The 13,353-nt window shown below is 36.5% G+C and overlaps 2 protein-coding genes across 2 annotated transcripts in view; one reads left to right on the top strand and one right to left on the bottom strand.

Annotated features, from left to right (window-relative positions):
- fam167b (family with sequence similarity 167 member B) overlaps positions 1 to 13,353 on the top strand; it is a 679,430-nt gene that overhangs the window by 87,209 nt on the left and 578,868 nt on the right. The window lies entirely within an intron of this gene.
- On the bottom strand, positions 1,472 to 12,567 carry tmem54a (transmembrane protein 54a). The gene is made up of 6 exons (XM_022672661.2): positions 12,435 to 12,567; positions 7,272 to 7,468; positions 5,828 to 5,887; positions 4,212 to 4,412; positions 2,564 to 2,704; positions 1,472 to 2,435 (listed from the first exon to the last, which is right to left on the bottom strand). Exons 1-6 carry the CDS (start codon positions 12,436 to 12,438, stop codon positions 2,286 to 2,288), a joined length of 753 nt encoding a protein of 250 aa, XP_022528382.1. The 5' UTR covers positions 12,439 to 12,567; the 3' UTR covers positions 1,472 to 2,285.

The raw sequence follows: 13,353 nt of genomic DNA, 5'->3' as shown, positions 1-13,353 counted from the left end.
AACAATAAAACATTTTCAGCAGTGTTAATGTTAAGAAAATATTTATGATATAAAATTATTAGTAATGATAAAACTAACAGTTTAGTTACTTTCCTTGGCATTAAACATCAACAAATATCAGTAACAAAGTTCTTTAAAACATACATTGGAATAAAACTGATTTTGGTAATCAAACAATCGATCAAACAAACACCACCAAAATGTAACAAACTGTACAAAGTAAATTTCTGAGATACACTCTTCGGATGGACGTTTGTGATAGAGAGGTGTGAGTGCGAAAAACTCCCACAAATTAATTAATTAATTATTTAGTTCATTAAAGTAAAACATGCTTTTGGAATGGCATGGCATACTTATACTCATCTGCAACTATTAAGAAGACAATGTAACATTTTTCTGTGATGCATCACTTCAAGTGACCAACTCTCCCAGCTCGAGTTACGATCCCTGTTTCAGTATTCTGTGCATCAGAATAGAATTATATAGAATAATCAGATAAAAATCGTAATGGACTTGGCCTTAACTCATATTTAGCAGGCTGAAGATTCTCCACAAGGGGGAGCTGTTGAGTATTCAGTTAGTGTGTTTGCACGTACTCAATAATCCTATATAATAAAACTGCAGAAAATCTGATTTTGTCAGGTTTTAGATGCACTTGGGATAAAGAGAAATGTCCAGTTTTTTCACAATTTAGGCAATAATCAGATTTCTATGTTGCTATGTTATAATAAAGTCACATATGCATGTGATATAAACTTCTAACTCCCTGTTTTGTAGCTTTTTGGAAACACACGCGTAATTTACCGGCCTTTCTAACAGCTTTTTCTACATATTGAACAGACAATATGAGTAATAAATAAATCTATTTAACTTTCTCAAAATGTGATTAAACCAATGGTACAATATAAAAAGAAATGTCCACATTGATTTAGACATGTATAATAACAAAGTAGATCTACTTCACTGCTGCACTTAAGTACCAAAATTCTATCTCTGTATCTACTATAGTATTACTTTTATTTCGCTACTGTTTTTAACCCTTGTGTGGTGTTCATATTTTTGTTACTCGTTTACTTTGTTACTTGTATTTAATTCAGCAAAATTAAGCAATTTTACATTAAAATGCTTTACACATGCTTGCTTCACCTAAATTGCAAGCGATATAAACAGCTTACATGGTTAATATTTAATAATATGTTACATTTCTTTCAAAAAGTGCTACTCTTTTATTTTTAGTTTTTTAATAAAATGTAAAAGAAAATGAATTAAACTCAAGATATGAGTAGAAACTTTGTTTAGTTTCAAATTTACAAATGAAGCAATGTTTATTAGCCCTTGGCCAAACATACTGTATGTAATATAAATGTGTGTGTAGGGGGGGGGGGGGGGTCCAGTGTGTGTTTATCGAAAATGTGTTTTTATATATGTTTTTCACAAAAAATGAGCCAATGCCAATGAGTTTGAGTTAGTATCATTTGATGAAAAATGAAAACGGGTCCCACAGACCCGAACACCACACAAGGGTTAAGTACTAAAATGCTGTATCTGTATATACAGGAGTATTATTTGCTCCTACTTCCACTTTTATATTACTGTATATTTTGAATGAGTTCAAAATTTTTACTCCAATACATTTTTATGTGCTGCATTGTAACAAAGCTTTTTAAACAAAAAATGTTGGGTACTTTAGTTCTTCCACTTAAATGTGGAGCTTAAAGAACAGTTAAACTTTTACTCAAGTCTCTTTAAATAGAGCACTTGTACTTTTAGTCAAGTTTACATCTATAGTACTGTATACATGTATTTGTATGTATGTATGCATATATTTAACAGTTGGTTTGACATCACAAAGTCACATTTTGTTAAACAGTTAAACAGATATAATAATATTAATATTAAATTAATATTAGATATATTAGTTGCTAATTTTCCAATGGTGCATTAAATGTTGCATGGCAATGGAAATTATAAGAATATAAATATTGTAATGTTTATAAAGATGTTGGTCATAGTTTTTTGTTTTACCATTTGAAGTGGCCTGTGAGTGAAAGTACAAGGCTGGTGTTTCTAATAATATGGCCAGTGAGTGAGTATATTAGCCCACTTGAAAAGTTTCTCAGAACAATGAAACTGTTCAATACAGTTAGAGAACTGGGAACCAAGGGCACCATGCTGCTGACGCTCACTTTGCGACTTGTCCACAAATATAAAAACTGGTCCCAGAGGGGCGTGGCACTTGGTGTGTGCAGTGTCCACCTGTGGCTCAGGTGAGCAGGACCTCTGGCTCACAGCCAATCACTGGTCTCTTCGGTAGGTGAGGTGGCATCTAGAAGGTCGTTTTCCTCCGTTGGTTCCTCCTCTTCTGGGCAGTTGATGGAAGACTCTGGTACAGGTGAGGATGGTACGGACTCCTCCGGGAAATGGACACGCCCCTTCTGTGAGTTACAAAAATACATTTGGAGAAAAAACTAGTCATATATTTACAGGAGAAGTGGATCTTCAGAATCAGAGCTGAATATGATTAAGTTACACGGTACATGAGTAATGAAAGAGGTGTTTTTACCCTTTTGGCATTAACCGGTCTCTTCCTCCAGGGGCAGGGCAGACGCAGGAACGCGGTGCAGGCCACGAAGCAACGTCCAGAGAACACCACCTCCACCATGGACATCAGGACCAGCAGCACCCACAGGATCAGAGTAGTCCCCTGCAGGAAGAGTGGGGAAAACACACTCCAATCAAGGGGTGTACCAAATACCTTAAAAATGGTGGTTTTCCATTATATTAAAATGCGTTGTATGTAGATGAATCCTAAAGTCATTATAAGCATAAGGAAAGACATACATAATTATTTAGTAAACCAACAAAATATTAAACAAACCAGAATATGTTTTTTATATTTTAGATTCTTCAAAGTAGCACCTCTAACTTAGGAAACAGCTTTGCACATCTTGTCTGCATTTTCTCAGTCAGCTTTATAAGGTAGAGTCACCTGGAATATCTTTCAGTTAACAGCTGTGCTGAACTCATCAAGAGTTAATTACTTGAATTTCTTGCCTCTTAATGTGTTTGAGAGCATCAGGTGTAAAGTAGTGAAGAGGTAGAGTTGGTAAATACAGTGAATAGTCCTATATGAGTAACATTCTAATCCATATTATGGAAAGAACTACTCAACTAAGTAAAGAACAAAAAATGACTTTACGACTTTTAATGAAGGTCAGTCAATTCCATTTCAGGATTTTTTTTAAAGTATCAGCAAGTGCAGTCGCAAAGACCATCAAAAACATTATGATGAAACTGGCTCTCATCAGGACCGCCCATGGAAACGAAAGACCAAGAGTTTCCTCTGTTGCACAGGATAAGTTTGTTAGAGTTACCAGCCACAGAAACCACAAGTTAACAACACCCCAGATAAGAGCACCTAAATGCTTCACAGATTATTTTGGTTTGTTTAACACTTTTAAGTTACTACATGATTTATTACGTGATTCTGGACAGCTTAAGATTTTACTGATATCAAAGGTTTCTTTCACAAAGGGATGGGGCTATCACAAGATAACAGAGTGGACAGGGAGTTCTTGAACATGTTTAGCTTTGTTTTTTATGAAAATAACTAAATGTATTGAAACTAACTGAAATGTCTAAATTATAAAAAAAAACATTGTAAAAACTAGACGAAAACGTACTTTTAAAATTTGAGTTGTATATTCATGTAAAAGAATAATTTAATTTAACCACACTAAGCAGAGCACTGGGAACATAAAAATGTATTGTTGGGCACTGTCACTATGATCGGGAGATCGCAGGTTCGAATCCCAGTCATGCAGCTTGCCATCAGCTGAGAGAGCACAATTGGCCATGCTCTCTCTTGGTGAGTAGATGGAGCTCTCTTTCACCACATCACTCCTAGGGTAATGTAGATCAGCACAATGCATCTGTGAGCTGATGTATCGGAACCGAGTCCCTGCTCTTTTCATCAGAGCGTGCTGTGATGCTACTTAGCAATGTTTAAAAAGAGGCAGTAGCTGACTTCACATGTATCAGAGGAGGCATGTGCTAGTCTTCACCCTCCTGGTGTTGAAAGCATCACCAGTGATAGGGAGTGTATAGCTGAGGAGCAGCTGAATTAGTGTGACAATTGACCTAGCTAAATTGGGAGAAACATTGATAATGATCCATTCTGACCTATTGTTCTATTTTCTGCTGTTACTCACGTAGATGCGGGTGGGGTCAAAGGGGCACTCGTTGGTGATGCGGTAGGTGTTGTAGGTGCTGATGTTGCCGCTCAGATTGCACTGTGCCAGTAGACTCATGCCGCTGTTAGTGATGGCGTTCACCATGGAGATGCTGACGCTCACTGCAGAGGCAGCACCCAGGAGGAAAGCCAGGATGCTCATCATCAATAATGACCATTTCTGCAGTTAGAGGAAGAAGGGGAAATTTTAACTTTCCTATTAAAAGCTGTATACTTAAAGAAATATTGACATTGTATCATATTGTGATATTTTCCACACGATACACAATAGCAAATTTAGTTATTAATTCACATGTAAAGGTTGGTGTCAAATATTGCTTCATTTCGTGTATAATCCCCGACCACTAGTCAGACAACAGTGTTGTACTCAGTGTTGGATAAAAAAGTAAACTTTTCTTTTACTTAGATTTTATAAATATGATACTGTGTTGTTTATAATATGGCGCTTTTTTAATAATTGCACAAAAAGTGCAATATATTATTATGCACTTTTAGCATAATAGACACAGGCGGGATGGGTGTGGTCAGTCTCAGACCGACCAGGGTTCACGGTACCAACAGTTAGCCCAGAACCAGCTGACCAATGAAGATTCAAGGGGAACGCCTTATTCTAAGCCCCGCCCACCCGTGAAAACGGTGCCAAAACTCAGAAGCAAAAAACTGAAGCAGCAAAGAAGCAAAGAAGAGATTCCAGATTATCAGAAAAATAAAACAATTTACAAAAACACAAAAATAAAAAGCAATGATTGACAAAATGAAATATATATATATTTTTAAATAACTGCAAATGATTATAAAGCAACCAAGTATATTTAAAAATATACATTTGCTGTATATTTTTTCTCTTTAGAATTTGCAACATAATTTTTCTCCTTTTGATCGTTAATATTTGGATTGTAACAAACTAGAAACAGGTGTGAATAACACTAATGACAGGGCGGGGCTAGGGCGGAGACAAGAGAACAACAAAACAGAGTCATGTGATTAAAAGCACATGAGGAGGGAAATCAGGCTAGGGATGACACAGAAACAGACAGGCAAAAAACAAGACACAAATGAGATAACGTATAACAGGCTGTATTATTAGAGTCTGATCTAGTTTGATATAAAGTTTGATGCTTAAGCATTTGGAATGTATATTAGTAAACTAAAATAAAAAGAAATAAGAAAAAAACCTTAAAATCAGAAGGAGTTGGGACTGTAAAAAATATATTTAATGTCTGGTCAACTTAATTTTTTTAATATACATAAATTTCTGCATTCTCACAGACCTGAAAAACGTTCCAACTTTGGGAGTTTAGGGTTGGTAATGAGGAAAATAACCTAAATAATGATGTAATTACAGACAGGTAGGTGCTTATAATCATACTATGGTACTAGTAAGCAAAATCCACTGAGAACATCAGTTCTTTTTCTTCTCCTATTGTTTAATGAGAGTGAGAAATAGTAAAAGAGAGAGAGGTTTAAAAAAGGGAAATAGAGAAAGAGAGAGAGAGAGAGAGAGAGGGAGAGAAAGAGAGAGACTGTTGTTTAATGGGTGAATGTACTCTTTGTGTGTGTGAGTGTTCCTCTTACCAGTGCCTGTTTTTTCATGTTTTTGGAGAGAACGATGGCTATTATTCCTCCAATAATGCCCTGCAGGTCCCAGCAAGACAGATCATGTGAGGAGAAAAACAAACATCAGGAAGATTTAGTGACAGTGGATACAATCTGACCTGTTTAACACAGAGATTTCTACCCACTGTTCCTGAGAACTTCACACTCTCCACTAAACTGACTCTTAAACAAGCTAATCCTGATCTGTAGAAGCACCTGAACGTGTGTTAGGAGATGTGTTAGAAAAGAGTAGGCGGAGCCTCTGAGGCTGATGCTGTGGGTTTAAAAACTCTGCAGCCTCAAACTTCAGGCTCCTGAGTGGCCCAGCTGTCTAAGTGCTGTTTTTTATATTAGGTTATTGCTGGTGGTTGATAAAATGATGCCATAGCCATCCACTGCTGTGAATCCCTGAGAGCACAACTGGCTAAAACTGGGGTTACACTAAACTACTTTTGCCCCGATTTTAGCCCCGATTCTCAGTCTGGCCGAGTCTGTGCTGGTTGGTTCCAGTCTGTAGATGTTTGGTTAGTTGGAGTGGAGAGTTAAGTAGAGTTTGAAGGACAGAACTAAGATTTTGAGCCCATGGATCATGTTTCAGACCAGTCAGAGCACATCAAACATGTTTGAGTGTAATCTAATAGTGAATGGTGGTCAGCGACTCAGTCTGAACGTGTCCCATCAACAGCCAATGGAAGCCAAGCATGAGAAGTAAACATGAGAAGATGTTTTCCTTTAGTTTCCATGTTTAAAATGTATTCGAACAGGTAAATGGTGCTAGATGAATGGATGGATGGATGGATAATAATAGAATAATAATATATAATAATAATTTAGCAGTGCAAACAGTGGACATTAAATAAACTAGTAGTGCAAAATAGGGTAAAACTTCCAAAAATGTTAGTACTCTTGTGTCACAACCGTTCAGTGCGTCAAAGGAAAATATAAACCTTTTTAGGGGAATAACTTTTTTTTCTAAGATTTATTTTAAATTTTCTCCCAATTTAGCTAGGCTGATTGTCCCACCCATTCAGCTGTATATCCCCCATCACTGGTGATGCCACAACACAAGGTGGGTCTTTTCATGCTTTTCATGCTTTTGATGCTAGTCAGCATTGCTGACTAGCATCACAGCGTGCTCAGAAGAAAGCGCAGCGACTCGGTTCTGATACATCAGCTCACAGACGCCTTGTGCTGATCAACATCAATCTGGAGCAATGAGGGGAAGGAGCGACATCTACCCACCCAGAGAGAGCAAGGCCAATTGTGCTCTCTCAGGGCTCTGGCTGATGGAAAGCTGCAAGACCATTTGAAAGCAAAACCATGACTGCAAACCCAGTTCTTAGGATTTTAGGAAGCAGGACATAGCACTCCAAAGCACTTCATAAAGAAAATGAACAGCACAGAAGTTGTTGTTGGTCCATACCATGAGTCCTGCTACGAGAGCGATGATGTTGGTGATGGCGTATTCTAAGGTGGAAAACTGAGCGCTCACTTTCACATCCCTCAGCACACTGCCCTGCATCAGGGCCCCCAGCAAGAAGTTCACATGGCCCGCCAGCACCAAGCCCAACCCCATCTTCATGAGGATCTTCTCATCCTTCAGACTTCTGCAGCACAGCCCTGGAGACAGGAATGAAAACACAGTTCATTGAGTCAGATTCTGTATAACTAAAAGAGTGATGAATGTGGATCAGTGACTGCTGTTAAAATAAACTTGATTGATCACTGAATTCAGATGCCGTCTATCTGCTAATAAATGTATGATTTCTGATGTATGATTTTACTTGAAAGCAGAAGATGATAAGAATCACAGACACAAAAATTTGTTTATGGATGGATGAATGCTTTCTAGATTGTGATAGCTTCACTCCTGCCCTCTGGAGGTTGTTGCTGATGTCATTAACAGTTGTTTTAGTGTTTTTCTTTACAGCAGTCACAATGTTTCTGTAATCAACTGCTGTGGTTTTTCTTGGTCTACCTGTTTGACATCTGTTATTTAGTACACCAGTGACGACTTTCTTCTTAAGGACATCCCTAACTGTTGTTTTCTCTTAACTTCACAGTTGCTTGTTTATTTACCCACAGAAAGCTCTCTGGTTTTCATGTTGGTTAGTCCTCTTGATCTAATCTTTTAATATCAAATAATACAGCAGAAATAATCTTGACCTCAATGAGAGGTAGAGAAAACAGAGACAGAGAGCACATAGCCAACACTACAAATGATTCAGTGCTAGCAGAATCGAGAATGGCCTGTAATTATTTAGTAATTATACCTGCTTTTCAGCTTTGCCAAACAGTTAGCAGACGAAGCCCAAAGACCTGAGTATTCCCCTGAGATTCTGGCCAGTGGCCACTAATCACAACACCCCCAGGTGCTTCTACAAGCAAAGACAGGAGCTTGATTAAATGGATAATTGCAGCAACAGCAAGCTACAGATCTCCCATGTGAACTCAAGTTATGGATAATCGCTCACAGTGTGGTAGAAGACTGAGGGAAGGGGAACCTGATGGAGAGATAAATGAGCTAGCAATATGGAAATTAGCAACAAGCCATTCAGGCCCTGCATTAAAAGTGCTGCTGTGGCGTAAACAAATTAGTTCAATGTTTCACAGTTGGTTTATGGTAATGAGTAAAGCATTCCTAGTCACTAAACAAGTATTTCCCCAACAGTGTGTGGTGTTCGAAGCTGGGTTTCCATGTGTGCTCGACTGATACTCAATATATCAATGCTGATGTCCAGGTGTTTGTGGACACCCCTTCTAAGGAATGCGCTGAGCTACCTTATGTTGCACCAATTGCTTACACAGAGATGCAAATGCACTTCTACAGCTAATCTCGAGACTTTAAAGAAGTACTGTCAGTAGATACAGTAAATATGAACCTATTGGCTATATGTCTAATGTCAGATGTGGGCTCCATAATACCATTCATTCATCAATTCATCATAATTATCGCAATAGTTGCATGCAGAATACACAGTACAGGCAGTCTATAGGAGACTTGTAGAACCACTAAATGTAGCCCAGAAAGTGTAGCTGTAGCACTTCTGCTATTAGCAACTGCTACTGACCTAGCCTGCAGGGTTAGGCACTCATACCATCTCTCTCTGTCTTTCTCTTGCACCATCTGCCTGTCTCTCTCTCTCTCTTTTTCACTTGCGTTGTCTGTCTCTCTCTCTCAATCGCTCTCTCTTCTTCACTTGTGGCGTCTGTCTGTCTGTCTCTCTCTGTCTCTCTCTTTCGTTTGTGCCGTCTGTCTGTCTGGCTCTCTCTCTATTTCACTCGTGCCATTTGTCTGTCTGTCTGGCTCTTTCTCTATTTCACTCGTGCCATTTGTCTGTCTGTCTGGCTCTTTCTCTATTTTGCTCGTGCAAAGCAGTGCTCTGATGCAATGATAGAAGGACTCATGTGTCTCTTTTTTGAAGCCAACCTCTGGATATTATGCTGAACACATGGGCTCAGCCTCTCTGGTTGACTATGGAGAGGTCTGTTCTGAGTGGAACACGTCCTGGAAAACTGCTGTATGACCTTGGCCGTTGTGCTGAATCTCCATTTTAGGGTGTTGGCAATCTTTTTATAGCCTAGGCCATCTTTGTGGACAATTACAATTCTATCTCTCACATCCGCCGAGAGTTCTTTGCCATGAAGTGCCATCTTGAATTTTCAGTGGCCAGTATGAGAAAAATGTACCCGAAACACACAATTTAACAGCCCTGCTTCCTATTCACACCTGAGACCTTGTAACTCTAAGGAGTCACATGACACACAAGAGATTGATGGTGACACAATTGGGCACAATATGGACATGTTGACTTTGAGGTGTAGTCAGTTGTGTTGAGTTAATTTTTTAAATGACAGTAAATCTACACTGCTAGACAAACTATACACTGACTACTCTAAACGAAATCCAAGTTTCATTTCAATACTGTTTTCTCATGAAAAGATTTAATAAAATATTTGCAAAAATGTGAGGGGTGTACCTACCTGTGTTGGATACTGTATATTGCAAAACAATGGAATGGATCATCCAATATCCTGACCTTAATAATGCTTGTGATTAAATGCAATCCAACTATAATTTGTTTCATTTGCTTTGATCTCCCAAAAGCCATAATAATAACTACAAAAGAGTACTTAGTCTTATTGGATCTAAAGCATTTTTCCAATGTGAGACAAAAATGAAGAGAACAAAATACCCAACCTGTGTGTATGTGTGTGTGTGTGTGAGAGAGAGAGAGACAGGCACACTGTCTGTTATGAGTAATAGAAAAGCTGAAAAGCAGGTTCCAAACTTGTAATACCAAACACAGCCAGGGATTCTGAGACCTGTGAGCATCTGGAAAATTCAGTGAGGAAGGAAAAACAAAGCCGCAAACCCATAAAGTTCAAAAGACAATAAGATGTCTGTTTGTACAGCAAAAAAACCAAGGCTTGATTTGTAAGAAGCTAAATAGGCTTGTGTCAAGGTCATGCGTTCTGTGCGGGAAAAATCTGCTTTACAAAAGTGGATGAATTAAAATCAGTAATATGTCTGACCACTAGAGGTGTAAAAAATTAATATTAATATATTCATTATAAAGTATTTCAATATTTTCTTCTGCAATTTTGTATCAGTTTAAAAAAAATCGATATTTATTTTTAAATATTAGTTGTACATGTAAATATTCTTCTCAGAAAAGGCTTTATATTTGTATATATTTTGTTACTGTTATTATTTCATTCAAAATGTAGGACTGGACGAAATGGCAATCTGTCTATATCCCCATATATTTCATAATCAATATCTCTAAATCAATATTTTTTTAATATGAATTTATAATATTGATATGTACAGTAGGGATGTGCCATATCGTAGCTTACACAATAATATCGCGTAATATATATATTTTTTAATTCACACTGTTCTCATTTTCCATTATATATCTACTAGAGACAGATTATATATGTCCAGTATCATTTATTTTACTTTAATCCTGGATATATGGAGATATTTGGAGTGTATTATTAGTATCATGACACTCTGGATCATTGACTTCTGTTACAAATCTGATAAAATTCTTGTATTTTTTATATCTTAAATAGAGGTGTACCATATAATATCATATGCAATAATAATGTTATTATTTTTTATTTTAAGCAGTAGTGTATTTTTGATTTTTTAATTCAGTGTTTTCTCATATCTCCAAGAGTATCGTTATCGTGAAAATACCATGAAATATTGTGATATTATTTTAGGGCCATATCTCACCTCCTTAATGAACAGTATGAAAGCCACCACCCATGAAGTAAATAATCATGCTGATAGAGCTCGGGGTGATATGGTAAAACATTATATCACAGTATTTAAAGACATTTTTGTATTATACACAGTATTTATTTTATTTTGACACGCAGACAAAATACAGCATCAGCAGTGAAAATTCAGCTGTTCAAATATTATTTAATGCAGAGTAGAGTGATTCTCATTTAATTTTTGTTGCACATCCTCCAATTAAACATAACTTTATACACTATCTGTAATAAAATGTACAGCTGGGTCAGCGTTCTTTAAGTACTGAAGATCTCCTCGAAATGCTTATTGTTGATAAAATAAGAAAATTTATCATGAGATAATAAAATATTGATAATCTTGGTAAGTTGCTGTTTATGTTTATCTTTTCTCTGATTTTGCTCTATATAGGTATATGTTTGAGTAAAATTAACACTGTTGTTTAATTCTATAAACTACAGACAACATTTCTCCAAAATTCAAAATAAATATAGCGTAATTTAGAGAATTTATTTGCATAAATGAGAAATAGCTAAAATAACAAAAAAAAAATCAAATATTGCAAAGAAAACAAGTCCATATTCATAATGTTTTAAGCGGTCGGAAATCAATATTTGGTTGAATAACCCTGGTTTTCATAGTTTTCATGCATCTTGGCATGTTCTCCTCCACTAGTCTTACACACTGCTTTTGGATAACTTTATGCCACTTCTGGTAAGCATAAAGTTTGGTATTAGATAAATATTCAAGTTTTATACAGTAAAACTAAAAACATTATATATATATATATATATATATATATATATATATATATATATATATATATATATATATATATATATATATTTTTTTTTTTTTTTTTTTTTTTTTTTTTTTACTGTTTCATTTTTACGGAATAAAACTGAATATTTATCTACAGAAAATAATAGTATTGTCATATACCCTGAATTATTATGATATTATTTTAGGGCCATATCGCCCACCCCTACAGGACACTATGCTACCATCTGAATCATTATCTCCATACCTTTACCTGTAGATGTTTTTGGCCTCTCTTCTCGATCTTCTAAACACATATATCGAGTTACTGAAATCTCAGACTACCTTAAACTTCTGTCTCTCTCTCTCTCTATCTCACTCTAAGACACACTGTTTATAGTTCTGTACACAATTAGCTCCACAAAACCCGTGTGTCTCTGACCGAGTGTAAAACTCTATATACGCCCATTAGAACAGCCACCACACCTTACAGCAGCTCTACATTACCCTCCACCTTTTACACAGCAAATCTACCCTTAAACAGAAGAGCACACTCACCCATGTTCTCCTCCTCCAGCCCCGGCTTTATATATTTAACTCATTCTAACTTTAAAAAGTAAAAAAACAGTCAAATTGCCCTGCAGTGACACACACAGCTCCACATTCTTCCTCCCTTTCCGCGTACCTGCCTTCCAGGACATTAAGCCACGCCCCCGAATATATAGCACCTCCTACTCACCTGCACTCGCCCGAAATATGCAAGCAAATAGAGTTATTTTAAGATCTGCATCAGCAATTTCTCATTTTCTGCAAATAAATGCTCTAAATGACAACATTTTTATTAGGAATTTGGGAGAAATGTCTGTATTTTATAGAATAAAACAACAACAGGAAATGAAGTGCTCTCTTATTTTTTTCCAGAGCTGTATATGTGAAAGATAAAAACAGGGAACAGAATTAAACAGTGATTTTTTCCCAAAGGGAACATATAAGTTATACAACAAATACACAAAATCTTACATGCCCCGTCCATAACAACCTTAATATACAGATGACGAATAAGCTAAACCATATATAAAAAAGAAAAAAAAAACTAAAATAAATACAATAGAAAGTGATGCGCTTTACATTGAATAAAGCAACAAACCATACAATTGCTTATTTTTCAATTATGCTGGATTAACTTCTATCTACCCCTCTCATTGTTAGCCTTTTTTAAAATTGAGCTGAGGGTGGAGTCTGCAAAAATCCGGGGGGTTAATGCCACTTTAAATTGTTCCATGTTGCCTCAAATATATTAAAGATTAAATCTGAGAAGTATGTATAGTACTAATCAACCATTCAAATACCAATTTCAATTCATTCAGTGTTACTCTTTATTTATTTAATTTAATGCGTGAAGGAAACTCAGCAACTATTGTTCTGCATCTCTAGGAACTTCTTCAAGAAGCTGAGAAAACAATTCCATGTGACTCTG

The sequence above is a fragment of the Astyanax mexicanus genome, chromosome 14, assembly GCF_023375975.1.
Source record: "Astyanax mexicanus isolate ESR-SI-001 chromosome 14, AstMex3_surface, whole genome shotgun sequence".
NCBI classification, from domain to species: domain Eukaryota; kingdom Metazoa; phylum Chordata; class Actinopteri; order Characiformes; family Acestrorhamphidae; genus Astyanax; species Astyanax mexicanus.
This window is presented reverse-complemented; position numbering and strand designations above follow the sequence as displayed.